This window comes from Ilyonectria robusta, assembly GCF_021365365.1.
Source record: "Ilyonectria robusta strain PMI_751 chromosome Unknown BGZ61scaffold_9, whole genome shotgun sequence".
Classification (NCBI taxonomy): Eukaryota; Fungi; Ascomycota; class Sordariomycetes; order Hypocreales; family Nectriaceae; genus Ilyonectria; species Ilyonectria robusta.
Window position 1 is genome coordinate 746,555 of NW_025764443.1, and position 27,207 is coordinate 773,761.

At 56.5% G+C, this 27,207-nt stretch overlaps 11 protein-coding genes across 11 annotated transcripts; 5 read left to right on the top strand and 6 right to left on the bottom strand.

The window, feature by feature from the left end:
• Positions 1-162: 162 nt before the first annotated feature.
• Positions 163-1,210, bottom strand: BGZ61DRAFT_451205 (uncharacterized protein). The gene has a single exon (XM_046245803.1). The coding sequence runs from the start codon at positions 977-979 to the stop codon at positions 392-394; it is 588 nt and encodes a 195-aa protein (XP_046104751.1). The 5' UTR covers positions 980-1,210; the 3' UTR covers positions 163-391.
• A 2,628-nt stretch (positions 1,211-3,838) lies between these two features.
• BGZ61DRAFT_477699 (uncharacterized protein) lies at positions 3,839-5,766 on the top strand (the record flags this gene model as incomplete). The annotated part of the gene is made up of 2 exons (XM_046248934.1): positions 3,839-4,547; positions 4,601-5,766. The coding sequence occupies 2 exons, from the start codon at positions 3,839-3,841 to the stop codon at positions 5,764-5,766; spliced, it is 1,875 nt and encodes a 624-aa protein (XP_046104752.1).
• Positions 5,767-6,979: 1,213 nt separating this feature from the next.
• BGZ61DRAFT_351595 (uncharacterized protein) lies at positions 6,980-9,164 on the bottom strand (the record flags this gene model as incomplete). Its single annotated transcript, XM_046240346.1, has 2 exons — positions 6,980-7,418; positions 7,483-9,164. The coding sequence occupies 2 exons, from the start codon at positions 9,162-9,164 to the stop codon at positions 6,980-6,982; spliced, it is 2,121 nt and encodes a 706-aa protein (XP_046104753.1).
• Positions 9,165-10,028: 864 nt separating this feature from the next.
• On the bottom strand, positions 10,029-12,470 carry BGZ61DRAFT_493721 (uncharacterized protein; the record flags this gene model as incomplete). Its single annotated transcript, XM_046250684.1, has 2 exons — positions 10,029-12,142; positions 12,194-12,470. The coding sequence occupies 2 exons, from the start codon at positions 12,468-12,470 to the stop codon at positions 10,029-10,031; spliced, it is 2,391 nt and encodes a 796-aa protein (XP_046104754.1).
• A 405-nt stretch (positions 12,471-12,875) lies between these two features.
• BGZ61DRAFT_532207 (cwf18 pre-mRNA splicing factor-domain-containing protein) lies at positions 12,876-13,502 on the top strand (the record flags this gene model as incomplete). The annotated part of the gene is made up of 1 exon (XM_046253836.1): positions 12,876-13,502. One exon carries the CDS (start codon positions 12,876-12,878, stop codon positions 13,500-13,502), a length of 627 nt encoding a protein of 208 aa, XP_046104755.1.
• Positions 13,503-13,554: 52 nt separating this feature from the next.
• On the bottom strand, positions 13,555-14,860 carry BGZ61DRAFT_236417 (zinc knuckle-domain-containing protein). Its single transcript, XM_046238282.1, has 3 exons — positions 14,563-14,860; positions 14,371-14,506; positions 13,555-14,315 (listed from the first exon to the last, which is right to left on the bottom strand). The coding sequence occupies exons 1-3, from the start codon at positions 14,639-14,641 to the stop codon at positions 13,607-13,609; spliced, it is 924 nt and encodes a 307-aa protein (XP_046104756.1). The 5' UTR covers positions 14,642-14,860; the 3' UTR covers positions 13,555-13,606.
• A 1,457-nt stretch (positions 14,861-16,317) lies between these two features.
• BGZ61DRAFT_236436 (uncharacterized protein) lies at positions 16,318-19,327 on the top strand. The gene is made up of 6 exons (XM_046238283.1): positions 16,318-16,460; positions 16,559-17,406; positions 17,457-17,789; positions 17,841-17,920; positions 17,974-18,311; positions 18,366-19,327. Exons 1-6 carry the CDS (start codon positions 16,410-16,412, stop codon positions 19,140-19,142), a joined length of 2,427 nt encoding a protein of 808 aa, XP_046104757.1. The 5' UTR covers positions 16,318-16,409; the 3' UTR covers positions 19,143-19,327.
• Positions 19,275-20,906, bottom strand: BGZ61DRAFT_451216 (JAB1/Mov34/MPN/PAD-1 ubiquitin protease-domain-containing protein). Its single transcript, XM_046245804.1, has 2 exons — positions 20,618-20,906; positions 19,275-20,472 (listed from the first exon to the last, which is right to left on the bottom strand). The coding sequence occupies exons 1-2, from the start codon at positions 20,723-20,725 to the stop codon at positions 19,513-19,515; spliced, it is 1,068 nt and encodes a 355-aa protein (XP_046104758.1). The 5' UTR covers positions 20,726-20,906; the 3' UTR covers positions 19,275-19,512.
• A 137-nt stretch (positions 20,907-21,043) lies between these two features.
• Positions 21,044-23,568, top strand: BGZ61DRAFT_236488 (U3 snoRNA-associated protein 25). Its single transcript, XM_046238284.1, has 3 exons — positions 21,044-21,314; positions 21,388-22,095; positions 22,146-23,568. Exons 1-3 carry the CDS (start codon positions 21,136-21,138, stop codon positions 23,443-23,445), a joined length of 2,187 nt encoding a protein of 728 aa, XP_046104759.1. The 5' UTR covers positions 21,044-21,135; the 3' UTR covers positions 23,446-23,568.
• Positions 23,569-23,677: 109 nt separating this feature from the next.
• Positions 23,678-24,512, bottom strand: BGZ61DRAFT_493725 (ribosomal protein L17; the record flags this gene model as incomplete). The annotated part of the gene is made up of 2 exons (XM_046250685.1): positions 23,678-24,160; positions 24,297-24,512. 2 exons carry the CDS (start codon positions 24,510-24,512, stop codon positions 23,678-23,680), a joined length of 699 nt encoding a protein of 232 aa, XP_046104760.1.
• Positions 24,513-24,812: 300 nt separating this feature from the next.
• On the top strand, positions 24,813-25,893 carry BGZ61DRAFT_236491 (uncharacterized protein). The gene is made up of 2 exons (XM_046238285.1): positions 24,813-24,930; positions 25,000-25,893. The coding sequence occupies exons 1-2, from the start codon at positions 24,910-24,912 to the stop codon at positions 25,633-25,635; spliced, it is 657 nt and encodes a 218-aa protein (XP_046104761.1). The 5' UTR covers positions 24,813-24,909; the 3' UTR covers positions 25,636-25,893.
• The last annotated feature ends 1,314 nt before the right edge of the window (positions 25,894-27,207 follow it).

Genomic DNA, 27,207 nt, shown 5'->3' on the forward strand with positions numbered 1-27,207 from the left:
CTCGGTAATGATAGAGCGGCAGCCTGGCAGTGACATGACCCTGGGATGATCTACCAACTCGTTCTTGTGCTTCGGTTGGTATGATGCCATGACACGGACACAATGCGGACTCGGGGGGGGGGCAGACTCGGGGGCAGACTCGGAGGCAGATGTAGAAGATGGAGCCAATTATGCGACTTAGATAGGAGATTGGAAGAGGAGCTTAAGAGGAGCTCTGTTTAAGATGGCTCCTCTGAGTTATGGTTCCGGTGGTAGCTTGCATGGGTCGCTTGATGTTCCATCACCGATCATCAAGTGCGGGAGTGCGCGGCAATGGGATCTATTGCCGGGGCGGAGGGAGTGCAATGCAGAGCTTTTCTCCTATTGGGCACCGCATCGCCTCCTTCTTCCCTCATCGTCTTTCCTTCTCCGATGCTATCTTGGGTGTGCGTTCCACGTGCACTGTGCTGGATCGAGGTGCATCGGAGGAGGATGCCAAGTGCCTGGTTGATACCGCTATGCATGTGGCGGCTACCCATACTCTCGACTGCCAATGGAACTCGGGGGGTTGAGAGTGGACTGACGGATGATGTGCATTCTGCTGTCTGGTTCCCGCGCATGAGATAGACGAGGGTGACTCAGACAGAGACTGGAGAGGAGGCGCACAACCACGGGCCAGACCATGCCAGCCCATCCCACGGCGGCCAGATGGCCATTCTGGTACAATACACAAGGCAGGGCTGGCATGGCGTGGCGACGGCAGTCTGATATGTGGACGGTATGGACTAACTTGGGCATTGAAGACTGACGGACTGAAGAGGAGTGTGGCACGCACTCCGTATGTTGGGGACAGGATCGCATTTACTCGGGCCACACCACCGCGTCCCCTGCTGCCGGACCCATGTCGCTTGTCGACTCGAGCGGACCAGGGCCCCGTAGTAAGCGGCGGAGGTGGTGCAGCCAGTCGCGCGTCGTACCAAAAAGCCACCCACTTGGACATCCGCGCCTGAGTGCGAGGGCGGTAGAGCGTACAAGAGGGCGCTGGAGAGCAGATAGACGAGGGGAAGGGACCTGGCCGCGAACCCCCGAGGCCTGAGCCATTTGCGCCAGCGACGGTGCCGGCGAACGAGGACTTGGGGGCGTGAAGGTGAAGAGGTGAAGAAGGGCGGGAAACGGAGAGGTCGGTCGTACGTAGTAAGGTGAAGCAATAGAAACAAGCGACCACCAGTGACGGCATCCGACTGGCGGGTCAAGGTCCGGGTCGTCCCAGGTACCTTTCCGCTATAAAGTACCGCGCACCATTAAAAGTGACCAGTGACAATACTGATCACAGACCGCAAACCGCAAACCGCGACCAACTGGGCGGCCCCAGTTAGTCCAAGTCCAAGCCCAACCGAGTGGGCAGGCAAAGATGGCACGCCCTGTGATGATGGGCCAAAGGGGGCGTTTGCCTGACACCCGTTTTCTTGTTTAATGCTCCGGCATCTGCGTATCTGGGTTTGTGACAGATCTGGCCAATCCCGCCGAGGGGGTGTGATGGGGTGGGAACGGATGGGATGGGATGGGATGGAACATTTTATTACATGGCAGCAGACTGACTACCTCGACCAGGCAATTGGAAGGAGGCCAACAAGACGCCACCCAGCCGAGGCCGGTCCCCACCGGCGCTGGCACTGCGGACTGGAACCGCAGCTGGAACCACAGGCTGGAACCGCATGCACAACTGCAGAAACTGGAACTGGAACTGGAAGAGGGAGGGAGGGTACGGGCTACCAAGGTAGGGAACGCCGCACCACCGCCGCTGGGTACCGTAGACTGATGAAGACGACACCATGTAGGTGAGGTACCTACTGGGTAGTAGGTAGCTCTGATGTACCCCATGTACCCGGGGTACCAACCATACCTCGACAACTGACGCCGTCCGAAGCGCCATGCCGCCCCAATTTGGGGGGAGGGGAGGGGAGGGATATGGCCGTCCCCGGGCTTAGCGATGGACTGTACAAAGCTCCGCCGGGGCCCTGGTTCTGGCTTCGTTTTCTGGCTGTCGTAGAGTCGAGGCATACTACTACCTTCGTACCTTACTGTACTGTGTTGTCTCTGTTGCCTCTGTCTTGCCTCTTTCTCCTCCCCTCGTTTTGTTTCCCCGTGTCGTCGTCGTCCGTCCGTCTGCCTCGCGCCGGGTCCCTCGTATCTTAATCCAATCCAATCCCATCTCACCTCCGCCAGCTTCTTCCCATCTCACCACCTCTCTCTCTCTCCAGCCGCGGCCTGGCCGCAACCCACACCCAAAATAAGAGGTCCAAGTCCCACGTTTCCAGGATCTTCCAGGATCCCCCCCCGGTCCCCCGTGCTCTTTCCTCTCTCCACGCCTCTTTTCCCACGCCCCCCCAAGCATATCCCCCGTCAGTATCAGGGTCCGCCGAGCCAGCAGCCGTCTGACGCTCTCTCGCCCACGGGCTCACGGTTCACCTCGCGCTCTTGGTCGGGCGTCCTCTCTCTCTCGCCGCTCCTGTGGCCCTTGCTCCCGCGCTTGCTGGTTACGTGCAGAGCCGAGCACCTCGTGTGTGTGTAAGAGAAGTGTGTGCGCGCGCGTCTGTGTGTGTACCTTTACGCAGTACATACATACCTACCTTACCTACTACTTCCCTCCATAGTCCGGTACGGTGCGGCGGTTCCTCAGCCTTGACCAAGTCGCCTAGACCCGGCCATGCCCTCGAGCCCCTTCGTCGCGAGACTCCATTCATTGTCCTTGCCGCCGCCTTCTTTTTTAGCTTGAACCTGGCTCTCGCTCCTCACCTCACCTCACCCTCTTCCTCTTCTCACCCTCACCCCCCCGTCTCCGGCCTCGTCCTCCTCTCTGGTCTTCCTGGTCTTCCTTGGCCTGGTCGTTTTCCATCTTCTTTCCTTTTCTCCTCCACCATCTTTACCTTCCTCTCTCTCGCTCCGCACTTCCTCCGCCCTCGAATCGCCTCTCGCCAGAGCTTCCTGACCTGATCTGAGCTCTCCCCGCCATCACCCCAGCCCAGCCCTTTTTGCCGGCCACAGGCGCATCAGCATAATCGCGCGTCAAACGTGCGCTCCAAGCGCCGCGATACTTACCTCTGTCTTCATCGTCACCACCACAGCGCCCGGATCTATTTTCTGTGCGCACCCGCGCAAAGCTATTAGGCCCTCGAGGACGACCCTCGGTGACCCGGAACGCCAAGGATCGAGAAGCACGAATTCAAGGAACGGGCGCGAGCGCAGTCTGGTCACTGTCTCGCCTTTTGGACGCCAACGTACCCGCGCGCATTCCTCGCAATTCACCAGCTCACCTCAGCTCTGCTCACCCTCACTTGGCTCTCATACTCGACCCCCACGCCGCTGTCATTCAACTTTCGGCATTCTGTCTTGTGTCCGCTTTTCTGCATTCTCGACTCCGTGGATTTGAACAGAGAAACTTTCTGTAGTGGCGTCAACTCCCAAAAACACCGCTTCCCAACGAGCGCCAGCGTGTGTTCACTCTTGCGGCCCGCCCCGCGCAGCGCCTTCCTCAGCCCCACGACAAGTCTTTGAATCGACTTTGTATCGAGTTTCTGCGCCGTCCTTTGGCCCAACTCAATTGTTGTCCGGCTCTATCAATTACTGGGTTCCGACACACACTATTGGTTTCCTTTGGATTTGCGAGACCCGAAACTCAAGAGACCGCCACCTAAGGAACGGAAGCCCCGGAACGCCTTTATTGACTTTTCGACAAGGAATCTGAGCCACCGCTGCGAATTCCCCCCAACCTTGCTGAGTGTTACGTTTGTAACCTCGTAGCGTAGCTCGTTCACGAGTCCGACTCGCGCTACCAAAACCAATCTCTAGTTGGCCCAACATGTCAACTTTCACCGCCCTTAACGGGGGTTCACCCAAAACATCAGATCCGCCCACTCTGAGTGCCGAAAAGAGCACTACCTCAGACGAACGCGCAAACAGCACGGCCCCAGCTCAGCCTCAGCCCACCCCAGAAGCCTCATCGAACCAGAGGTCAGCCCAAATTAGTGATCGACCAGCATTTCAATCGCCAAATTATCCCGATGTTGATGGCTCTCACAAGCGCAAACGCTCAGACTCGTTGGAGCTACGGAGGGAATCCCTTGTTCAGGAGCGAACTCCAGAGACGACAGCTCCCACCACGCAGGTCGATTCCCGTGAGCCATATGGAACCCCCCAGCGAGATTACCGGCATTATGGCGACGAGCAGCGGGACAAGGATGGGTGGTACACTCGGCGCGATGATCAGAGCTATGACTCTCAACAGAACTCAGCTACCACTCCCCATGGTCAGACGGAGGAGCAGATTGGGGATGCGCTGCGAAGAGCTGCTGGTCAGATGGATCACGGCGACTACCCCCAAACCAGCCCTGAGATGGATGACCGGTCCATCAATGTGTATGGTGGCCAATACACTCCTGAGCATAGGCGAGACGGCGTCATGCAACATGATCCCAAGAAGCGGAAGCGAAATTTTAGCAACCGCACCAAGACGGGTTGTCTGACGTGCCGCAAGCGAAAGAAGAAGTGCGACGAGCAGAAGCCCGAGTGTAAGTTTCAAAATTCGAGTTACGTTTTGGACGTGATACTGATGTTCTTGCAGGCGGCAACTGTCTTCGTGGTAGTTTTGTGTGTGCTGGATACCCGCCCCAGAGAGGCCCTGGATGGCAAAAGCCCGATAACAAGGCCTCCGCAGTTCCTCTCGAGTCCAAGGACCCGAGCTACGTGCCCCCAGGTGCATATGGCATGCCGCAGCAAAATCCATATGGGACCCAGCCGGTGAAGCGGGAACCCCTGCCACCCTACCGCGGCCAGGCCTTGAGAATCGACCCGCCACAAGGCCGCCCTTTGGTGACCGACGATGACCGGCCAACAGCGTCAACAATCCCGAGCGCGTCTGTTGCCAGCCCCGATAATAAACTCTCTGCCCTGCCCTACACTCCTGCGAACGTCTTTCCTACACCAGTCAGCGCCAACACTCAACCACCGCCGTTCGGAGAAAGGATGACCAAAGAATACCAGCGAGTGCCTCCGCTGCACGATCTCACCAGGACGGAACCCGAGACTCCTCATCCCGGAAACCAGCTCCCCCAGATCAACATCCTTCACCCGACGAGAACCAACAGCCCCGCGCCTCCCGCGCAGGCTCCGACGTCCAATGTTCAGGTTGCAGCGCAGCTGGCGCTTTCCCATTCGCAGTTCCCCCAGAGGCGGACTCAGAAGGAAGAGATGTTGTCAGGACGGCATTACTATCCCTTTGACAAGGAGCTCTGCTTAGAGCGTGAGCGCTGCGCTGCCGCCTGCTGGAGGTTCAACAACTTGACGACACCTCCAACCAACGGTGTCTCACCCGAAGAGCGCGCCCGCTTGTTCCTCGAGATATTGCAGCCCCGCGATCCTGTTCGAGTATCGCCCACCGAAGCCTCTCCTGTCACTAACATGGGCCGTGTGGGCAGACATGTCGCAGTTGAGACACCCTTTACTTGCGACTACGGTTACAACATCACTATCGGCCACCACGTGGTAATTGGTCGCAACTGCACCATCAACGATGTTTGCGAGGTCAAGATTGGAGATAATTGTGTCATCGGGCCCAACGTCAGCATCTTTACCGCCACCCTGCCCATCGACCCTAAGAAGCGCCAGGGTGGACAAGGTCCTCAGCTTGGCAAGGCTATTACCATTGAGCAAGACTGTTGGATTGGCGGAGGCGCTATTATTCTCCCCGGAAGGACTATTGGCAAGGGAAGCACCGTAGGTGCTGGGTAATTGTGACCAAGGTATGTTGACAAGATTCTTGATGCTGTTGAGACGACAGGCATTAACAGGCTCGAATAGGATGTTCCACCTTTTACTATTGTAGCTGGGAACCCTGCGCGTGTTCTCCGCGGCATCGCGTCTTAGTATCAACCTTTTGCGACGTCACACTTCTCATTTGCTGTCATGATACCCCAGCGTATTTTGCCTGTACATCTGCCTTTGTTTCAGCAAGCTGGTACATGATGTTCGACTGAAACAACTACTAAAAAGAAAAAAAGAAAAAAAAGGTCACTATATCCAAAAGTTCAGGCGTGGTTCATTATTTTCTGGTTAATCAAGAATATGTTTTGGGATATGGGTTATGACCGCGGAAAAGGAGGGACTCCCTTAATGCGCTGGTCGGAGGGATTGGATGCCCTTTGGAGTGGGAATTGGTTCTGGGAGGTAGACGATACAGGAATGATGGGCGGATGGGCTGGGCTAGGATCGGGTTGGGTTGGCGGACTTGTTGTTGCACGTGTTCATGATTCACGAGAGATAAACAAGCCAGGTCGGAGACCTGCAGTGAGATATCCATGTTATTGTTTTGATGCAACCTCGGCCCGCTCTTCTCGTTCGGTGTCTGAAAGTGAAAACATCCGCGTTGGACTAGGGCAAAGTCGGTGTAGACATCCCGAGAGGCCTCGTGCCTTCTTGGCCGCTGTTCTGCGACCTTGGTTTGGTCTACTGCGGTCTACTGCGGCCACTGGCTCGGCCATGCGCGCCGTTAATCTAGCGAAAACACGAAGAGTTTCGAGTTCGGAGACTTTGCAGGTGCGGGGAACGGTTAAGTTGCTCGGACGAGGGAACCATGCGATGCTTTGCCATTATCTTGCCATGTGGTCATACTGGGATATGCTAGCTAAGTACGTACACCGTCCTTGGCCCCCAAACAGTAGCCGGATAGACAGACGGCTATCTCCTCTCCGCGTCTCAAGAAGGTCAAGGGAATGCGAAGCACTTCGTGGCGGAAAACACAACTAAACTGACTTGCAAGTCCTTGGCATTCAAGGAGAAGAGAGGGAACGGCAAGCAGCGATGCCGCCTTGGTATCTCCTTTTCAACACACTGGTCGTTCCTAAAATCTAGCCAGAAACACCCGAGCGAAGTGAGAGCACGAGGACATGAGACAAGCACGCCTCGTCATGGCGTCGTGTCCGGGAAAAGCTGGTCCCACTTTGTTTCATTCGTGCCCCCATGGCGGAGGTACTGGTCGATGGAGTTCTGCCAGGCTTGTTAGGCTAAACTGGAGCTGCGGGCTAAAAATACGACGGAGAGCAAAAGGAAGAGAGGGGACGCAACATACCCAGTCCAGGCCCTCGGTGGCGCCAAAGAAGCTCTCGAGCGGGAGGAGCTCGTCAAAGTTGACGGGATAATCGGTGATCTGCATCGGGGACAGATCCGGAAGCGCGTACGCGTCGCTCATGCTCGGCGTGTCTCCGGCGACGAGGGTGGAGCCGTTGGAGAGGCTCGTATCGGCGGCCGGAGGCGTCTCAACCTTGTTCAAGATGGCGGCGAGGACCTTGGAGGCGTGGCGGGCATCTTGTGACTTGGCGCCGCGCTCCGTCCAGATTGCGTGGGCGCGTTGGAGGATACGGACGCGGTGCTGGCGGTCGTAGAGACTGTAGAGGTGTGAGGAGCGTATTCCCCCGTTGAAGATGTGAGATAGGGGCTGGTTTGACTTACCTGATATCCGTAGACTCGCTAAGATCGAGGCAGATGACCATAGCCGCGACGAGGAAGTCATGTAGCGTCAGGCTCGAAACCATGAAACGGTCCTCGTACATCCTCCCGCCGGGCCGGATCTCCTGGTCGAACTCGAGATGCAGGTCGAGGATGCGCAGCGCAGCGTCGCGGCAGATCTCGCGAGACGCCTTGTACTTGGACTCGTCCTTGTCGACGCTGAGGTACTGGCGGTGCAGCACGCAGAGCGTCTTGCGGTACATGAGCTCGAGGATCAGGCGGTGCATGATGGTGTAGCCCTCGTCGGTGAACGAGGTGCTGCGGATGGAGCGGATGCGGTAGCACGGCGGGATGGTTGCGTAGAAGGCTTCCAGCTCCGCGTTGAGGCCCATGGTCTCCTCGTACGGCGTCTGGTCCACGGCGAGGGCGTGCCGCATGACACGCCGGGTGATGCGACAGAGGAACGACTTGATGCGCCAGGCGAGGAGCGGCGTAGGGTCCGTCGGCGAGCGCGAAGGGGGCACCTCGGTGCCCTCATCGAAGTCGTCGTCGATCAGGTTGCGGGGGTGGTCGGCGTTGCAGACTTCCTGATAGATCATCGGCGGCATGCCGAGCTGGAAGGAGAAGAGCAGGTCGGCCGACTGGATCATGAACCAGGTGCGGCGACGCATCTCGGCCTCGAAAGGCGTGATGTTGGGCGAGACCTTGGCGGCGTCGAGGTGATAGCCCCTGCGCTGGGCGAGGCGGACGGTGAGCCCGTAGAAGGCCCAAATGGTGGGATCCGAGTCCTCCTTTTGCACATTGCGCGAATGGGCGAACATCATGAGGGCCTCGACGGAGAAGGCCTTAGCCTTGAGGTACTGGCCGGTGATGAGGCACTGCGCGGAGCGGACCATGTAGAACTTGGGCTCCGAGACGGAGAGCAGCAAGGGACCAACGAGGCCCTTGACCTTGGCAATCATGGCCCCGACGCTGAGGATGGAGAACATGATGCTCAGCCAGAGGAAGCTGGTGGACTCGGGGTTTTCCCAGAAGGCCTCGTAGCGGCGTCTGAAGTGATGGGCGTGGATGAAAGGCACGGCGAGGAACTTGGCGTTGAAGTAGGTCGTCACCAGCTTGTCGGCGTCTGGGCGAGACGGAAGGCTGCTGATGACCTCTCCCATAGTGAGCGGCGCCATGTCCCCGAGGAAGATGTCCGGCACTGCCAGGTCCTCCGACGCTTCGGGAGGAGGAGGCATGTCCTCTTCGGTATCGAGAACGTTCTGGATATCGCGGATGCTCTCGACCAGGGCCGACCACGACGTGGCGCCGTGATAGTCGGCCTCCGTCCCGTCTCCCAATGCTTCAGGTGGAAACGATCCCCCGTGGCCGGGCTTGACAAGATCATCACTGCCATGGGTAACTAGGGGACCCGACGTAGCCAGATCCTTGACCATCTCCTCAAGCTTCGCCAGCCTCGCCTGGACCTCAAGACGGCCGACGGGGCCCGTGGACATGCCAAAGCGGCATGCGATGGAGTCGCCACGCTTCTCGCAGGCGCCACATGGCTTTTGGCGATCGCACTTGGTCTTGCGGCGCTGGCACGCGGTGCACGAGACAGGCTGGCGGTTGCGTTTGACCCGGTGTGAGTCGGCGGCGCGGAAGACGGTGGTGAACGCCGCAAGCTCCGGGCCGGACGGCGGCATGGTGGATTAGAACGGGGCTGCCGGATCGGGTAATTCGGCGATGGGCGGTGTAAACGACGGCGGCCGCGCGAGGATGGATTCAGACTTGTCCGTCTGAGGGACAGAGCCAACGCCCGGGAACTTGAGAAAGGCTTTCCTAGGTAGCGGCGATGACGCAGAAGGAAGCGATGGGCTCTCTGCGACCGTGCCAGAATGCCACCGTATTGAGGCGGCCTGTCAAAGTGCAAATGTGCGACCACGTCCTGAGTGCTAGCGAGCGCGGGTGGACAGAGACGGCCTGGCTCGGCCAATCAGGGATTCGGGGCTGAAGCTTGGTGGTGTCGCATTCGTTCGATCACAGTCACAGCCGCAGGTGCATAAACGGGAGCAGATGTGAACGGGCTTTGAGGCTGGTGCTGTGAAACCCGAGGACCCTCGATTTTTAACCACAACGGGCTGCCACCAAGAGACTTGAGAGACTGAAAAGGATTGAACAGACGGGGATGCGGGGAAGCTTTGATTGTTGGGCCGAGGGCTGACGACTCTTCGTGTGTTGGTCGCCGAATAGAGTCTGCCTTAGCCTCTCGGTGAGCCTCTCATAATGCGTCCCAATTTCCCGGGACTGGGCCAGAGCGCGGTCCTTTGTCTTGCTCTCATTTCTTGGCATGGTCTGGATCCTGTAAGCAGCACCTTCACCGTGTGAAGCCCGTCGTGTTTGCTAGGGCGTCATCCGTCTATCATACTGTACAGCGCCGGGATATGCCGAGTGAGATGTGACGAGCGTGTGATTAATATACCGGACGCCACCTTCCTACGCGAGCTCCTGTTGGTAGCCCGAACCGGACAACTCTTTGCTTCTTTTCAAATCCCACATGCTCCCGTCTCTTACCGAGACTGGTCCAGCTCCAATCGTTTCTTGTTTGTGTCAATAATCTTCTCCATCGTCTGCAGAGCCCGCGTCTGGTCCTTGAGCCGAGCAAACGCTTTGAATGTGTACATGTCTGGTTTGAAGCCAGCAGCCTCTAGGTCCTGCAGGGTGCCCACTGTCTGAGACAGGTTCTGCATCGAGGCGTACCCTTTCGCCAGCGTGTTCCACGTCACAATATTGGGCTCAAGATTGTGCTCGCGCATAACCTGCAGGACCTGCTCAGCCAACATCTTCTCGCCCCGTATCATTAGGCCGTGGATCAGGATGCTAAACGTGAAGAGATTGGGCGCCGGATGCACTGCAGGCTCTTCCGCGCTCGCTAGCTCATCCTTCCCGTCCTCGTTTGCTCTTGGCCTCATCGAGTCCCGCAACATGTCCCCAAAGACTTGCAGGGCCGGGCGCAGCAGCGATCGACGTTCCAGCATGGCCAAGATAAGCGTGTCGTGAATCACACTCCCTTGTTCCTTGACCAAGTCGGCCGCCCAGTTGTTCCCCGCATCACGCTCCTCCAGTCGAGTCTTGAAGAAGGCGTAAAATGACATAATGTCATACGGGCGGTTTAGACTTTTAATGTATGCACGCAGCATGATGGCCAGAGTCGTCGAGTTTGGTTTTTGTTGAGCGCCGTCGCCTGACTCAAAAAATTCGTCGACGACCGGCATGATCGTGTGCTTGAATTCCCACTCCCTCCGAGGACCGGACCTGAACTTCTCGGGACCATCCTCTTGATCTTGCCCCAAGATGAGGGGCAATGTATCGGGCACCAACCATTGCAGCGGTTTCAGGTCAAACTTCTTCGCGTAGATCTTGAGCATCGGCACGAAGAGGGGGAGAACCCATGGTGCCAAATACTTCTTCTCGCGACACTCCATCTCCGCAAAGTAGAAGATGGAGTGAAGCGTGTTGTTTAGCACTTCCACGTAAGGGGCGTTGGCTGCCTTAGCCACATCCAGAGCCTGGCGCACGTTTGACGCCTTGAGGCTATTTTTGGCTCCCCTGAACACTGTCGTGTAACACCGCAGATCGAGGCTGGCGCCATTTTCCGCAAGTAGGAGCGGGAGCCTGATTGCTTCTGCAATGTCACCCTGCTTGCAAAGGGAGTCGACGAGGGCGGTGAAGCTGACGAGGTTAGGAGAGTAACCGTTTTCGAGGAAGAACTCCATCGCTCGCTGCGGGGAGAAGGAGCTCTCTTCCGACTTGGACCAGCCGTCTCCTGTATGTGTGGAATGCAACAACGTCGTGATAACACTGGCCACAGTGGGGTGGTTTAAGTTGGCGCCGCTTTCAGCGATATCCCGTAAAATCTCGTAGGCCGCTTCCTTGTGAGTGTCGCTCTTCGCCAAAGCACTAGCATATTGTAGCAGCGTGTTTTGATGTAGTTTCAAGCCCGCCTGGACAAGGATGTTGTATATCTCTGCTGCCTGATCGCTGGGCAGCTTCTTGGCAAGCACACCAAGAGTCTCCTGGCGTAGCGGAACGTGATTTGCAGGTAAATCCACGACGACCTTGGCAACCAACTCCACAATCTCGTCCGCTTTTGAACATCGATCTCGAGGGCCGCTAAGCTCTTCCAATCGAAGCATTTTGGTGTAGTAGAACAAAACGTCGGAGATGGCAAACCCCGGAGGTAATGGATCCATGGTGGCCTCGAGGACCTGACCTGCCTTGTCGGGGCAATTATGAAGTGTTGATAACATGACGGTGGGCCACTGTTTGGTTCGAGACTCAATGTCGAGCCCTTCCCATGCATCGCGCATACTAGATGTATCCTCCAGTTTAAACAGCCAATTACCATCGTCGCGCCAGGGCCAGGAACTGGGGTTCTTCGGTTCCATGATATTGTCCAACTTCCGCTTCCAAAAGTTGAATCGTTGCCTGGCTGCCACCATTTGCTCGGGAGGGTATTGATGCCGTAGGTAGCCCCATTGCAAGTATTCTGTCTTTTTCTTATTTAATGCCACCTTGCGCTTGGTCTGGTCCTGGGCCCGCTTAGTGGCAACCTTGGGACTCGCTGGAGTCTTTGGTCGAAAGGTTCGGGTGTCTCGTGACGAGCCGGAGATGGTCTTCTTCGCTTGACCCCTTGAATTCGATGCCCTCTTGGGAGCATTTTCGGGATTGTGACTTTCGTCCAGCGTCGAGTGGTGCTCTTTGTATTCCTTCAACTCTAGTTCTACCTCCGCTTGGCTCGGGGTGGAGGGCTGCGACGAGGCATCTTTGATGCGCAATTGGGTCAATATCTGAGGTTGTTCGGTGGATGGTTGCAGCTGCGACGCAGCATGGTACGGTCTCGTCGCAATCGTTCCGAATCGTGTGTGGTTTTGTCGCAGGGCGAGGAAAGTCGCTCGTTGTGTCCAGCCCAGTGTCACAGAGGACTCGAGCCTGCTGCAGACCCGATACATCTGAGCCGTTGGGATTTCCTCCGCGTCGGTGTCAAATCGAGATCAGCCGTCTGCATAATGGCCGCACGGCGGAATCGGGGGAAGTCGTCACGACGCGAAGACTGTCGCAGGCGGAGCTGTTGGAGTCGTTTGTAAATCTCTGGTGGTTTTTCCGAGGTCGCTGCAGACCGAGACACCCTCAACTATTTTAGCAGGGGCAAGCGTTAGCCCCGGATGTTTTAGTGGCGCTTGTCCCTGCAGCGGCTCTGCTGCGTCTGTCGGGATCCATCCAGCCTAGAGTTCCTTCAACTTTGTTTTGCACCCCACCAAAACTTCAACAACTACAACTTCCAACAACGAAGACCTCGCATTGAAGCAGCTTGGGCGGTCTATTCACGGGTTGCTGCTACCCAATCTTTCTGCACCATGTCCTCCTCTCAGCTCGGCCTCAGCGCCGCATCGGACGATCGAAAAGCTCGACTCGCGAAGCTCAAGAACCTCAAGCGGAAGCAACCCACCGACGAAATCGTCGCGCCCGAGTCAGAGCGGTCCGCATCGCCTCCCGCAGAACCCGACGTCTCCCGATTACACGTGTCCGGCCGCAACTACGACCACGAGACGCGAGGGCCGAAGCTCGGTTTCGAGGCCCCGCCGACCCTCGGCCTCGAGAAGCAGACACTGGAGGAGCAGGCCGCGGCGCTCGAGGCAGAAGTCAAGCAGAAAGCTGTCGAGGAGGCACAAGACGACAAGGGAATCGACTTGTTCAAACTGCAGCCGAAGAAGCCGAATTGGGACCTGAAACGAGAACTGGACAAGAAAATGGAGGTTTTGAACGTCCGAACCGACAATGCGATTGCGCGGTTGGTTCGAGATCGCATCACTGGCGCGCAAAAGGCCGCTGAGAAGTCCAAGACCGCCGGGAGTGGGCAAGGCGACGGAGAGGCCACGGGCATGGATGGTGTGGCTTTGGTGGAGGGACTCAGGGTCAGGGAGAGGGAGGAGGAGGAGGAAGAGCGACGAGAACGGGAAGAGGATGTTGCCCTCGATGTTTGAGAGATTCATCTTGTACGTTGACTTTTCATTTTCCTTCAGCGAATTTGGGTGCTGGCGCCTTGCGCACCACGGTTGATATTAAGTTTACATTGATACCCAACTATCTATCTTCCCCCAGTGTTGAGCGATTGGGTCAGGGCTAACCGTCGACTGAAAGGGCTCAGGCTTCGCTCTCGCGCGCGCTCCTCCGGGGGCGGACCCCTAGACGCCGGCGCATTTCCGTCATTCCGTCCACGTGGACCTCCGTCACGTCCACGCCTCGGATTGTGCTGCTCCGGCCGACGAGGCTGTCTTGCCTTTGGCTCTGGTGACGTCGACTCACGGGCACGCTGGCGTCGAGAGTCGAATGAATCCCTGGATCCCATCGATTCACGTCGCGAACGCCTGGGAGGCGCATCATCGCGCTCAGAATATCGAAGTGCTGCATCACGAGCCCTGTACGACCTCTCGCGGTCATCAATGTCAGGGGAGCGGCTGTCGCGTGACACGGAGCGCCTCCGCCGTTCTTGGGGGCGAGGGCTGCGGCTGCGGCTGCGGCTGCTGCTGTAATCCCGACGACCATCTCGCGAGCCACCCTTCGCCTCTGAATGAGGACTCCGTCCTCGCTGCTGGGGAGGAGGAGATTTAGCCTTTCTCCTCGGGGGTGATGGAGACCTCGAGACTCCAGTGGAGATGGTCGAGACAGAATGCGAAGATACTGATCTCTGGCGTTTTGACGACGACTCCATCAATTCATCTTCACGCTCCTCGCGCTCCCGCTTCCGGGCCCTTTCAGCCTCAGCCTTAGCAAGCTGCTCATCGGCAACTCCTTCCCTAGCAGACTAGTTAATACACACACGGTTTAACGAACATATTTGACATGACTCACTTCTTTTCCAGAGGATTAGGGGAATCGTTGGTGAGCTTTGGGACAAGCTTGGGATTCCGGAGCTGTTGAGAACGAGATGGGCGAGACACGTAGGGACGCTCCTGCGCAGATGCCTTGCACTCGTATGAGTAGTGGCGTTCTAAGACGGTCAGTACCATGGAACAACAGTTCAGATGGTTCCGGGGAACATATCTCTCTTCAGGCATTTCTGGCATTGGACATTTGCGGGCGTAGAGCGAGATGGCCCGCCTCGGCCTCTTTGACCGAACATGTCGTTTGTTTTGGTGGTGGATCAACGCTGAAAATGCGACCTGCAGCGCTGGCGTCAGGATAGCGCGTTGGCGGCGAGGCGTGACGGGATATGCAATGTTGGAAGTTAAGATTAATGAGGGATGGATCCTACGATCTCTTTCATTGGTCGTTGCGGTGTGAGTTTTCCAACAGGCCCCGGTTGTCGGCTTTGGTCGATGCTAGTTACAATGGAGGCGAGTCGGAGTTGGATGGACCTCGAGACTGAACAATGGTGTCACGTGATGTCATACAGTACCACAGGTACATGAATTATGCAACAGCTTCAATTCAGTCGCGTACCAAACCTCCGTGTTAGGCAGCAGGCTGTGAAGGAGGAGCGAGCTGACCGGCGAGAAGAGAGAAAACAGGCCGTTGTTGCCCAACATAATGATGCGTTGTGCACCGGAAGCCATGCCGAAGGCACATCCTGGGCAACAATGAATCCTACCTTGGCCTCTTGGCTCGCATTTTGTTTTGCCACTGAGATGCCGCTGACATGCTTACCCTGAATCCTGGATCCTGGCGGCAGCTGAAAGGGCCTAATTTAGTTGGCCTCAGGCTGGAGCACAGGCTGTCAGGCGCTGAGCATCTGGGATGGTTTTTTCTTGTCTCTTTTGGCTGCAGACGGGCTCTTACCTAATCACACCCGCCACACCGTCTGTTAAGGGCGGTGGAGAGGCTGAGGAATCTGCCGGCACTAGGTCGTTTTTGGGTCAGCTGGTCCCGTCGGGCGATGGCATAACTCTGTACGCTGACACTGACACTGCCTGCACTGTCTGCACTGCACTGCGATTAAGCAGAATTGCAACACAACTCCAAACGACCGACCCAAGGCGCATCGTCGTCGTCGTTGCTGTTGTCAACAACGCACCCCTTCACCGTCACTTTTACTGTTTGGATGGACGCCACGTGAGCGACCAACCCTCCCCTTTGCATCCCCTTGACCGGCGCATGGCCAGCCAACCCCTCTCTCGCCGCGAGAACAGGAGACAGCGAGAGACAGCCAAAGACAGCGAGTTTTCAACCAGCCTAACCGTCCGGCCCGCTACCATCCCACTGTAAGTCTCCGTTCTGTCGTCCCTGTCCCGCCCATAATTTTCTTCCCGCACCCCCCTCCACTGCTGGGCCCTCCACCGTCCACAACCAGACAGCCAGTCCTTGTGACAACGACAACCTCGTCGCCCGCGGTCCCCCTCCAATCCTCCGTCATCGCCCTGACCTCCTCGTGCGCCCCCCGTCTCTCGTCGTCTCTTGCTGTCGCTCATCGTCCTTCGTTTCCGCGCAAATCGACACCCTCTCCCGTTCCGTCGTCTGACCCACGCGTGCAGTCACAGGGCAGTCCCTCACCTCGACCCTGACCTCCAATCCCCCATTCAGCAACCAGGCCAGTCCGACCAGAGAGCAACAGCAGCAGCAGTCAGGCCGTTGAACCAAACGAAGCACCTTCGTCGTCCTACAGAAGCACCCCGTCAGCCGGAGAACAATGACCTTCCCGTCACGACGATGAGCACCGGTACTCCGTTTTCTTTCTGCTGGTCCGCCTCCATCGATTCTGCTTCTTGATTTCCGGTCCTGTCCTTTCCAGTCCTGCCGCCTTGTCGTCACCGCCGCAGCCCTAGTCGCAGCCGCAGCCGCAACTGTAGCCTCACATCGCCTTTGGTCGTCGGGAGCTTTAGTTCTCTCTCTGGATACCCTGGTCCCCATCGACTGTCTGTCTTGCCGACTCATATACCCGTTCGCTGTCTATCATGGCCGCGGCCCACGTATCTCCTGATCTTCCAAAGCCCTCTTTTGCAAAGGTAGCAACCATCTCGGCCTCTCAGCTCCCACTTCTCCTATTCGGACCATGACCCCTCCACTCATTTCCGTATTGCTGACCCTTCCTGTTCGTCTATAGGTTGCCGCATCCATATCTAAAGGTACCGCGTCAACACCATCCGTACGCCGCATCGCTACGCCTTCCAAAGAGCAACCAATGAGTTTGACTACACAACCCATGTCGAGGGGGCCCGTCATTGCTAATGGCGGGCCCGCAAAGGCCCCGCCCCCCCAAGTCGTCTCGTCACAGCCTAGGAATGTCTCAAGAGTTGTTGAGCGGAATGCCTCAGCGGATAATGTTGTAGACTCACTACATGATCTGAGCCTTGGTTCGAAAGCTCCAAGCCTCGTGGTCAATGGCAGCGGTACTCTGGCTGCTGAGAGGACGATCGCCGCGATCGGTAGAGACAGTGGATCGGACGATTCTCAGAGGGCCGATTCAAGCTCCGAACTGGGCACCAAACCTCCCAGCCTGGACGGAAAAAGCATCACCTCGGGTACAACTTTTGCGCTGGACGAGAAGGAATCTCTTCGACCAGATGATAGTGCCAGTGTCAAGGCCGCAGCAGAAGATGACGATACCTTCTCGATGCGCGGATCCCTTGTCGCCGGTTCACGAATGGGTTCAGAAGTTGCGGCAAGAGCGCGAGGAATCCCGCTCGGCGACATACCCGAACGAAGACTGCCACAGGTCATGGCCGGTGCCACGGCCCAGGGCGTTCTCACTCCGCAAAGTTCATCCTCTGAGCAAGCCCCAGGCGTGAACCCTGCCATGCCCCTGGGCGTTGCAGGTTCTGCAGATGCTCTGAATGTCATATATCGACAAGCACCAGACGATAAGCTTCTTGAGGCAATGGCCTCGCCGAAGGACAGGCTGTTCCTTCTACGGCTGGAAAACGAGCTCATCGACTTTGTCCAGGACTCCAAGTTGGTACACATGCCCTAATTTGACCAACTATATACTGACCGCTCACTAGGGAACCATACATGGACCTTCCACCGTCCAACTCGTTCTGCAGGATGTTGACTCACAAATTGGCCGATTATTACCACATGACCCATTCCTATGAACCTCACGTTGGATCCGTACGAATCTTCAGAACCCCTTTTTGTCGAGTTCCAGCCTCTCTGGCCCTCATCAACCCGAACCCAAACGCCTCAAGCAGCAGTACGCCGCCACCTGCGGTTTTACCCAGGAAGATCATGCGCCGTGGGGAAGATAGCGAGGGTGGCCTGAGTGCCGGTCTGTCGAAGGCAACATCCGAGAATGGAAGTGATTCAAAGGACAAACTGACTCTGGCTAATCAAAAGTGAGTTGACCATACTTAACTTTGCGAACTCTAAATGCTCACCAATGTTAGGTTAACGAGAGAGGAACGTGAGGAAATGTATAAGCTGGCACGAGAGCGCATCTTTGGTAGCTCAGAGGAGAGTGTGGCTGGTAGGTACCCCAAAAGCTGAGCACACTTTCAAAGACTAACCTCGATTATTTAGAAAATGATGGCGACAACGGCGTGTCTAGGACCAGCTCCACATCCGTCAAGGACAAATCCAACTTGGGCAAAAGGGGGAAGAATAGCAAACAGAGGCGCGACGACTCGGACAGCTTTGATTCTCGGAATCAATACACCCCATACTGGGGCCCTCAACAACAGACTTGGGTACCACAACCCCAGTATGTGCCGCCGCCGAATCCTCAGTATAACGCCCAGCCTGCAACCCCCGCGTACCAAGGACAGATGGCTCCAGTATATTCTCAGCAACCTCCTGGCTATTCGAACATGCCTAGCAGTATGCCGAACCAGCCGTATCCCCAATACTCTATGTCTCCTGTAAGAGCCAGAATTTGTACCCAACCACGGCTATATGTTAACGCTCACTCGCAGTATCAATCCCAGCCCAGCCAGCCACGGTATCCCGCTGGCGGAAGCCCTATGGCAGCATATGGTGCTCCAGTTCCTCCGGCCGCTCCACAGCAAACCTGGCAACCGGGCTTCACCCCGGCCCAGTTCCAGGCTAGGGGTCCTGGTCCGGTCGGGCCTCCAGTCGGGCCTCAAGTTGGCCCTCAGGTTGGTCCTCAAGCTGGTCCTCCAGCGGGTCCTCCAGGTGGCCCTCAGGGGCAAATAGGAATTCCATACGCGTATGGTCAACTACCGGCCCATCTCAATCCGCATGACCCTAAGAGCCAGCATCCCATCCCGGGCAGCTACAATCGAAACCACGCCTTTAACCCCAAGACGCAGTCATTTGTACCTGGCGGAAACGGCATGTCACCGGTGCAACCTCCTCAACCCCCCTTCACTGCTCCCGGGTCTCACCATGGCAGCCCTCAAGTTGGATCGCCTCACCTGGCGTATCCCGGCTATCCGCAGGCGATGCCCCAACCGTATGGAGGCGGATACGGCATGGTGCGACAAGGATCCAGCAACTCAATGCCAGCATATCACTCCCCGCAGCACGTCAACGTGTCGCATATCCCCCATGGACCGCCGCCGATGATGCAAAACCCCCAGCACATGGCAGTCCAGCCTCTCCCCCAGACCCTCCCAGCGCATATCCCGAACCGCCCCAACGTTCCTCAGGGGCCTAGTCAGCCCTTTACTCACCTCCCTACGTACGGCAACCCGGCGACTCTGCCGCAGAAGCCAGCTACTGGAATTTAAGTGAGCATCAGATGGCGTTTATGACAGGCGGCCCGAAACAGGCGTATACGGCATAATTAGCATCTTGGCGTTACCGGTGGACAGGATGGATGGCATGAATTTTAAAGGCCAAGGCCTATTTACTAGATGAGTCAATACAATTGTGACGTAATTCTCTTGCGTCCCGGAGTGAGGTTTTTTATGTGACGATTGAATTCATTTCTAAGGCCCGAAGTGCCAGAATTCTCAAGCCTACCACAACGCCATGATTTTATTGGAATACAATACCCATGCCTCGTCTCACATTCCTGCCAGGGAATTATCCCCAACTTTTCTTTCGTTGGGATTTCCTTTCTGCCTGGCCGTGCGTCGTCAAAATTCCACAATCTTCCTACTCCACGGGCTCGCGGGGTTCCCGGGGCTCTCGCTGTTGGCCGCCACCACGGCCGCCACCTCGTCCTCCTCGCTTGCCTCCACGCTGGTTGCCGCCCTTCTCGTCGGACTTGCCCTCGCCGTCCTTCTCGGGAGTGGTCAGGTTGGCAACGGCCAACCGCTGGGACAGGTCGATCTGGGTGCGGATGGTGTTCGCTAGGTAACTAACCATGAGAACATCCTGGATGTGGTTGTTGAAGTCGGACTCGATCTGGGAGGGGTCGACCTTGGGGGCCAGGGACAGGGCGTTGATGAGGTACTGGCCGATGGCGTTGTTGGGCTCCTCGTCCTCGTCTAGGACGCCGTTGATCCACTCGCTGGCGCGATCCAGGAGGCTGATGGTCTGCTCGATGGATCGGCCGAGACCCTCAATATCGGACACAAGAGGGGCTGTCCTCGTCTCGGAGTCCTTTGCGCTGGCGATGGTCTCAAGGGCGCTTCGGTCAGCGTCACCGTACAGAAGCTTGTGGGGGACCTGGATGAACAGGCAGCTCTCGGCGGCTCGCTCGGCGTTGACGGCCACGGGGGCGCTGATGTAGCATCGGGTCTGGATATCCTCGCCGGGCTCGGTGGAGATGGTCATGTGGACGGCGGGGTGAGGGAAAGTGCCGGTGTCGGGGCTTCCGAAGAAATTCTGGATGAGGGCGCTGAAGCTGTTGAGCTCGTGAGAGGTGGTGTACCAGCCGAGCAGGGCCTCGCGGGGGTTGGCCTTCAGGGTGAGGGCGAGCATGTTCTTCTGGTACTCGACATCGACCTCGACCTGATCCTCCTCCTCGGTGTGGGGAATGGCGAAGCATGAGCGGACCTCGACTTCGGTGCCATCTTCGGAACGGGTGCCAACGAGGGCGCCGATGACTCGGGTGGACTGGGTGTCTCGGATGTCTCGTCGGACGGCGTGGTCGAGGATGGAGAGAACGGCCTAGAGCAGAGGGAGGGAGATGATGTCAGCCGGGATGGCCTGTTTTTTTTATATTGGAGTTGTGTTTGAAGATTTCAGGATTTCGAGATTTCGAGTGTTCGAGTGTTCGAGTGTTCGAGTTTTCGAGGGGTACCACGCAACGTACCTGAGGCTGGATGTTGACGGTGAGCGGGGCAAGGTTAGTCTGGAGCCCGACGGTGTTCGGCGCCAAAGGGCGCGAGAGGTGGATGAAGCTCTCGGTATCGGTAGCCATGCTGGGCAGGACAGAGGGGGATTGTCGCGTACAGCTGGAAGGAGAGGAGGGAGGGAGGAGGTGGTTCGGGCGAGAAATGCGGCAGCAGGAAGGGGGGGAAGAAAAGAGGGACCAGTCTCGAGGCCGCTTCGCGATGCTGTTCCGCCAATTTTCGTTGCCGATTTTGTGATTTGCGGTTGGCGGGACCGCCTGGGGTTGTGCGCACTAAGATTAGCTGATAGCGCGATAAGCCGCCAGAGCGTGGCGCAAACCGGCACCAGCATCCAAACCCCACCAAGCTGTGGCTTGACCCTGCAAGGCTGAGCGCGAAAGCTTCAACTTTTTTTAACCACCCCGAGACAGACAGCCGCACGCCGCCACGCATCCGTCGCTGTTCGTTTGAGGACATTGACATTTACGAATTGGACTGAATGGCACCTCGCGGGAGAGGAGGCGGTTTTAGGGCGCGCGGGTCCGGAGGCCGGGGAGGCCGAGGCGGACGTGGAGGAGGACGAGGCGGCGCAGGACGAGGCGGCAGAGGACGAGGAAGAGCAACCAGCCGCTTTGGACCCAACCGGCGGTTCGATGGAACCCGACTTGCAGAAAATGAGTATGTTTCCCAACTGCCGATCAATATATTCGATCTATCTCCTTCAACTGTAATACGTACTAACCTGTTGCAGGCAAGAAAGCTCCGGATCTGACGAGGAATCCGGCTCCGAGGACGAGGTCATGGACGATGTCGACTCGGAGGACGAAGACGAGGACGAGGACGACAAGGCCGCCTCCCGCCCATACATGGCCCTCCTGCAAAGCCTCAATGAAAGCAGCGCCCCAACTGCTAAGCGACGAAAGTTGGACCATCGAGCGTCCTCGCCGCAAGCCGAGGACGATGATTCCTCCTCCGACAAGGAGTCTAGCGAGAAGGATGTCGATCGCGCTGAAGATGAGGCCGAGGACGATGCAGACACTGCCGTCGAAGAACAACCAGAGGAAGACTCAGAAGATGAGGGAGACTCCGAAGACCCTTTCGACGTGCACTTCGCTCATCCTAACGACGACATTGTCGGAAAGCGGGTCAAGGCTGTCCAAAAGGGCGAGTGGGCGACCAAGCGAGCCCTGATGCAGTCTTGGAGAGCCACCGTTATGTACCCCAACTCTGATGCTGGGTCTGAAGTCCCGAAGCCTGTGGCAGGGCTCGACGGCCTGAAGCTGAAGCAGAAGCTGAAGGAAATCGCCGACCGCAAGATTGGCTCGTTCGAGGATGTTCACCGGAACTTTAGCCCGTTGCTGTTTGACTACCGCGATGTGTTGCATTGCGACCGCACAGTTCGAAACTCGGATCAGATGAGACAGTTGACTTGTCTCCACGCTCTGAACCACGTCTTTAAGTAAGTCTTGGGTCTGGTATGTCTCGAGCCAGATCACTAACTTGAACCAGGACCCGAGATAGAGTCATCAAGAACAACTACAAGCTGGCAAAGGAAGGAGAGAATACCGAGATGGAGCTCCGAGATCAAGGTTTCACTCGCCCCAAGGTGCTCTTCCTCGTACCAACCCGCAACTCGTGTCTGCGGATGGTCAACATGATCCGGGATTTGTGCGAGCCGGACCAGCAAGAAAACCGCAAGCGCTTTGACGAGAGCTACTTTGATAAGGAGTCCAAATTTGGCGACGACAGACCCGCCGACTTCCGGGACCTCTTTGAAGGCAACGACGACGACATGTTCCGCCTGGGCGTGAAGTTTACGCGAAAGACGGTCAAGTACTTTTCACAGTTCTACAACTCGGACATTCTCTTCGCCAGTCCTCTGGGTCTGCGAATGGCGATTGGCTCGGAAGAGGACACCAAGGTCGACTACGACTTTCTCAGCTCCATCGAAATGGTTGTTGTTGACCAGGCAGATGCGCTCCTGATGCAGAACTGGGAGCACGTCGAGTACATTTTCGAGCACTTGAACCTACAGCCAAAGGATGCCCACGGCTGCGACTTTAGCCGCGTCCGGAACTGGTATCTTGAAGACTGGGCCAAGTATTTCAGACAGACCATTATTCTGTCCGCCTTCAATACCCCCGAGTTGTCTGAGTTGTTCCGAATTCACTGCCACAACTGGGCCGGCAAAGTGCGACTGCAGCCAGAGTATCCTGGTACGCTGCAGCAACTAGGCGTCAAGGCTAAGCAGACATTCTCTCGATTCCAGTCCCCTTCAGTCGACAAGGATCCCGATGCTAGATTCGAGTACTTTACCACCGCCATCGTCCCCTCCCTGGTCAAGCGCGCAAAGGATGCCAGCGGGACTCTCATCTTCATCCCATCATACCTTGATTTCGTCCGTGTGCGCAACTACTTTGCCAACTCCAATGATGTGAACGACGTCACTTTCGGCGCCATATCAGAATACGCGGACGTCCCTGAGGCGTCTCGTGCACGCTCTCACTTCCTCAACGGCCGCCACCGCCTTCTGCTCTACACGGAGCGAGCACATCACTTCCGCCGGTATCAGTTCCGGGGTGTGCGGCGGGTCATCTTCTACGGACTCCCTGACAATCACCTCTTTTATAATGAGATTGCGGGTGGCTACTTGAGCAAGAGTGAGCAGGATATGAAGATTGAGCCTGGCCAAGGCAATGTGAGGGTTGTCTTCTCTAAATATGATGTGATGAAGATGGAGCGTATTGTGGGCTCTAAGAGGGTGGGTAAGATGATTCAGGAGCGCGGTGATACCTTTGAGTTTATATAGAGCAACTATGTACCCGATGGGAAAATTGTGGTCAGATGGAGTCTGTATGCCTGGGATCTTGACATCATATAGAGCGGGATGGAGCACAAAAGTCATTTATCACTTGAAATATCGTCAAATGTTCATTATGTGAAAGTGAAGACGTCGAAAGACTGAATGCGTTATGGTATAATTGGTACAGTTTTTGTACATGTAGTCATGTTACCCACCCATCTAATGATACATCTCGTCTCTATTGTGAGCTCTTTTGGTTCTGGGTCTTCTTGGCCGCCTGCTTCACGCTCTCAGGGACGATGCCCGCCGCCATTTGTGACGCCCTCTGCTGGGTCTTATCCGCCAGCCTCGCGGACTCTTTCTCGGCGGGGGTTTCCTCCTCCAGCGCAGCCTTTCCGCCCTCCTTCTCAGCGTGCAGGGCGATGAACTTCTGCACCATGGCCTCGAAGTCGTCCTTGCCGCGGAACTGCGTCACCTTCTTGATGTTGAGGCGGGTTACGGGGGTGTGGTCGTTGCCGAGCATGCGGTCGCGGGCGACGGTCTTGGCCGTCATCATGAAGCGCGAGTCCTTGGGGCCGTCGACGAACTCGAGGATGGCGCTCTCGCCCTGGTCGTATGTGTTCTTGGACTCGGTGCGGACTACGCGGGTGTAGCCACCTTCGCGGGGTAGGTATCGCTGTCGAAGCTCACCAAAGAGCTTAGGGAGGAGGATATGAGGTGTCTATAGCGGGAAAGTCCAGTTTGGTTAGCAATCCTATCCTGTCTTTTCCTGCCTGCTCTATGCTGCATTCGTGTTGTCCGCCCGTCGTGCTCGTCCGATTGCCCATCCACGCCATCCGTCAATTGGGGCCACATACGTAGAGAATTCCCTGTGCTGACCGCCTGCAGGGCTCGTTATCGCGCTTCGCCAGGGTGATGAGCTTCTCGGCCATGCGCTGGGTCTCCTTGGCCTTGGCGTAGGTGGTCTGGATGTGCTCATACTGGACGAGCTGGGTGACGAGACCACGCAGCAAGGCCATTCGCGCCGAGGAGTTGCGGCTAAGATGCCGGTACTTGACGAGACCGCCAGCCATGTTTGCGGAGGTTGCGCAGCGGCGGGCAACTGTGGAATCGAGGAGGGGTGCTGAAAAGCGGCGGTAGTATCGTCGTCGGCGGCGGCGTGGTGGTTCGGATCCGGGGAAGCGGTTTTGGTGGTTTGGAAATTTTTGGCTTGGCCCGGAGCCGGGATGTTTTCTCTGCCGTCCCGAAGAGGCTCTGCGCAACGCCAACCCACCATCCGCCGCAACCTAACCACGGCACCAACGTGCTCGACGACAATTTCACCCGCGATCCGGGAGCCATTGGAGCTCGCGCGCGCTATGAGACGTTGCTTCTAGGTCAATTGCCGACGGTTGTTTACAAATTGGTCGCCTGCCGACACCCGACACCTGCAAATTACCTCATCCTCGGCCGACCGGGCAAGCTCCAACCATGGGCTTCACCACGGGATTTGTGCGCATGACCTTTCTCTCGAGCTGCTCTGCCTCTCGCCGAATGCTGGACTGACTCTTCGTTTGCTAGACCGGCGGTGTCACCGTCACCCTATCCCTCGCCTACCTCTCAGTCCTCGCCCACCAGCGCACCCGCGAACAGCAGGGCAACATTCTCCGCTCCCAAGCCCTTGTCCTACAGGGCCTCGTCGAACCCTTTCCCCCGCTGCCACCACCTACGCGGTCCGAAGTCGCTGCTGCCCAGCGAGAAACCACCATCGAGGTCGCCAAGGACCGATGGAACCACGAGATCCAGAACGCCGTACGATGGGTACAGAAAACCGACTGGGTCCAGGTGCGAGAAGGCCTGGAAGAGCGCACCTTACAACTGCTGGGCATCACCCCTGCCGAGGCTTCTGAAGCCGTGGCCCAGGCAGAGAAGAAGTTTGCGAAGGAGGGAGCTCAAGTTGCCGCTGTTGCCAAGGAAGCTTTCGAGAAGGCCAAGGTAAAGGGCCAGGAGGTCATTGCTGCTACGTTGGAGAACGGCAAGGACGTTATTAACAAGGCTGAGGGCGGCACTGTGCCAACCCTGAGCCCCGTACAAATGGCTCTGAACCAGCGATTTGAGAAGCCCGAGGTGCAGGTGAATCAGTCAGTGGAAGAGGCCCTGAAGGAGCGGTATACGCCGATGAACAAGAGGGACAACTCGGTGCTGAGGGGAGTGTAGAATGTCTGACGAAGGAGCGTTCCTTGCGTTGAGTGATTACTGTACAGCTGTACATTGATTGTGTACCACCATTCCTAGAGTTGCTCTAATAGATGCGGGCTAGATGACTTCATCGACCACGAGTCGGGACATTGGAGTGAATGCGTGCTGGGCAATTGGCCATGTGTAAATCATTGCTAGGTCATAGTCTATATTTTGAGGACGATGCTGGTCAGAAAAACGCAAATATCAATATGACTATGGACATGTCCACTCCTGCACTCCCTTTTAATTCTAGGACACCACGACCTGACAAAATCGAACATCATGGCTCATGAAGGCCATACTCGCTGCAACGGCAACTGTCGTTGCAGAGGCAAACGCGTCCCTCCCCCAGTTCCCATCATGAACTCAAGCCGTAGCAAGATCGATCTACATCATCATATCGAAACCTTTATGAAGGGGAGGTTGCTCGGGGACAAAGACGCGCTTGCCAAGGGGAAGAAGGAGGAGAAAGAACGACATGAAGCCTGGGCTAACAATGACAAGATATACTTAAAGTCGATCAAGGCGTCGAGAAAGAGCAGGAAGTCGAGGAAAGTATCGAAGGGATCGAGGACCATTTCCTTTATGGCGTTTGCCGCAGGCAACCCACATATTGCTCTTCTACAGAAAAAGCCGAAGCGAAAAAACAAGCGAAGGCCAGGTAAAGTCGTCGACGGGGAAAATGTGTCCACTTAGGTTAGACGCCCTCTTCGGAGAGTTTGCCTGAGAGTAATCCCCCCGGAGAGTCGAAGCTACCTGAAGAATCGCAACCCCTTGCGGATTTGCAGGCCCTTGATGACCAGGACCTGTCTCTTGATGTACTTCATTCGATGATTTGATTCTAATAATAAGAGTACATTTCAAAAGGAGTGTGCCTCCCCAGAAGCTCCAAACAGAGGCGCTGCTTGCTATCAGGCCAAAATAATAAACGTAAACAAACCTAGATTGCTTGTTCTTATACTGGCAAGGATCCACCTCACTCGGTTGTCTTAATTAACTGGTATCTCTATTGTACCCTACACTTTCGAACTGTAGATAGCACAGGGGAGCGATCTTGCGGTGAGATCTAGGTAGACTTGAGAATGTGAAGTGCATTTGACGTTATTTCTTATCTGTGGCTTGAAGGTTGATGCTCAAGTTCTCCCCATACTCTTTTCGGAAGTTGTTGTAAGATATATACGGAGTTTAGCTCTATGCCGGCGAACAAGCCCACTGGAAGCCGCGTCCCAACTATGGAGTTTCGGTGGACTGCACTCACATTCCGTGCTACGATACCCGTGGTAAGTTCTTGACAGAAAACGACCGCATACTTCCCCTGTTATATGCAAGACAGGCTGAGTTTATCCGACGAGTTTGATTGTACATTGGAGGGCAAGTTTGCGCACTAGCGTCATGGGCGCGCCACAGTAGGAGATTGACAAGAAGCCAACGAGCCCTGTAGCTCATCTTCCCAGAAGAGTCGCTTTTAGTCCAGTTTCTCACATACTTTTTCAGAACTGACGCGTGAACCTGACTGGGATAAATCTGACGTTGCCGTCTTCCGTTCCA

Excerpts from the sequence above, each read along its gene's own strand:
- BGZ61DRAFT_451205 (XM_046245803.1), bottom strand. The coding sequence starts at position 979 with ATGTCCAAGTGGGTGGCTTTTTGGTACGACGCGCGACTGGCTGCACCA.
- BGZ61DRAFT_236417 (XM_046238282.1), bottom strand. The coding sequence starts at position 14,641 with ATGTTCGGTCAAAGAGGCCGAGGCGGGCCATCTCGCTCTACGCCCGCA. Across the intron at positions 14,507-14,562 it reads CCAGAAATGCCTGAAGAGAG|GCCACTACTCATACGAGTGC; the intron begins ATATGTTCCCCG and ends CCGTCTTAGAAC. Across the intron at positions 14,316-14,370 it reads CCTAATCCTCTGGAAAAGAA|GGAAGGAGTTGCCGATGAGC; the intron begins GTGAGTCATGTC and ends CTAGTCTGCTAG.
- BGZ61DRAFT_236436 (XM_046238283.1), top strand. The coding sequence starts at position 16,410 with ATGGCCGCGGCCCACGTATCTCCTGATCTTCCAAAGCCCTCTTTTGCA. Across the intron at positions 17,921-17,973 it reads CTCAGAGGAGAGTGTGGCTG|AAAATGATGGCGACAACGGC; the intron begins GTAGGTACCCCA and ends TCGATTATTTAG. Across the intron at positions 18,312-18,365 it reads CCCAATACTCTATGTCTCCT|TATCAATCCCAGCCCAGCCA; the intron begins GTAAGAGCCAGA and ends GCTCACTCGCAG.
- BGZ61DRAFT_451216 (XM_046245804.1), bottom strand. The coding sequence starts at position 20,725 with ATGGCTACCGATACCGAGAGCTTCATCCACCTCTCGCGCCCTTTGGCG. Across the intron at positions 20,473-20,617 it reads CCGTCAACATCCAGCCTCAG|GCCGTTCTCTCCATCCTCGA; the intron begins GTACGTTGCGTG and ends CCTCTGCTCTAG.
- BGZ61DRAFT_236488 (XM_046238284.1), top strand. The coding sequence starts at position 21,136 with ATGGCACCTCGCGGGAGAGGAGGCGGTTTTAGGGCGCGCGGGTCCGGA. Across the intron at positions 21,315-21,387 it reads ACCCGACTTGCAGAAAATGA|GCAAGAAAGCTCCGGATCTG; the intron begins GTATGTTTCCCA and ends AACCTGTTGCAG. Across the intron at positions 22,096-22,145 it reads GCTCTGAACCACGTCTTTAA|GACCCGAGATAGAGTCATCA; the intron begins GTAAGTCTTGGG and ends AACTTGAACCAG.
- BGZ61DRAFT_236491 (XM_046238285.1), top strand. The coding sequence starts at position 24,910 with ATGGGCTTCACCACGGGATTT. Across the intron at positions 24,931-24,999 it reads TGGGCTTCACCACGGGATTT|ACCGGCGGTGTCACCGTCAC; the intron begins GTGCGCATGACC and ends TTCGTTTGCTAG.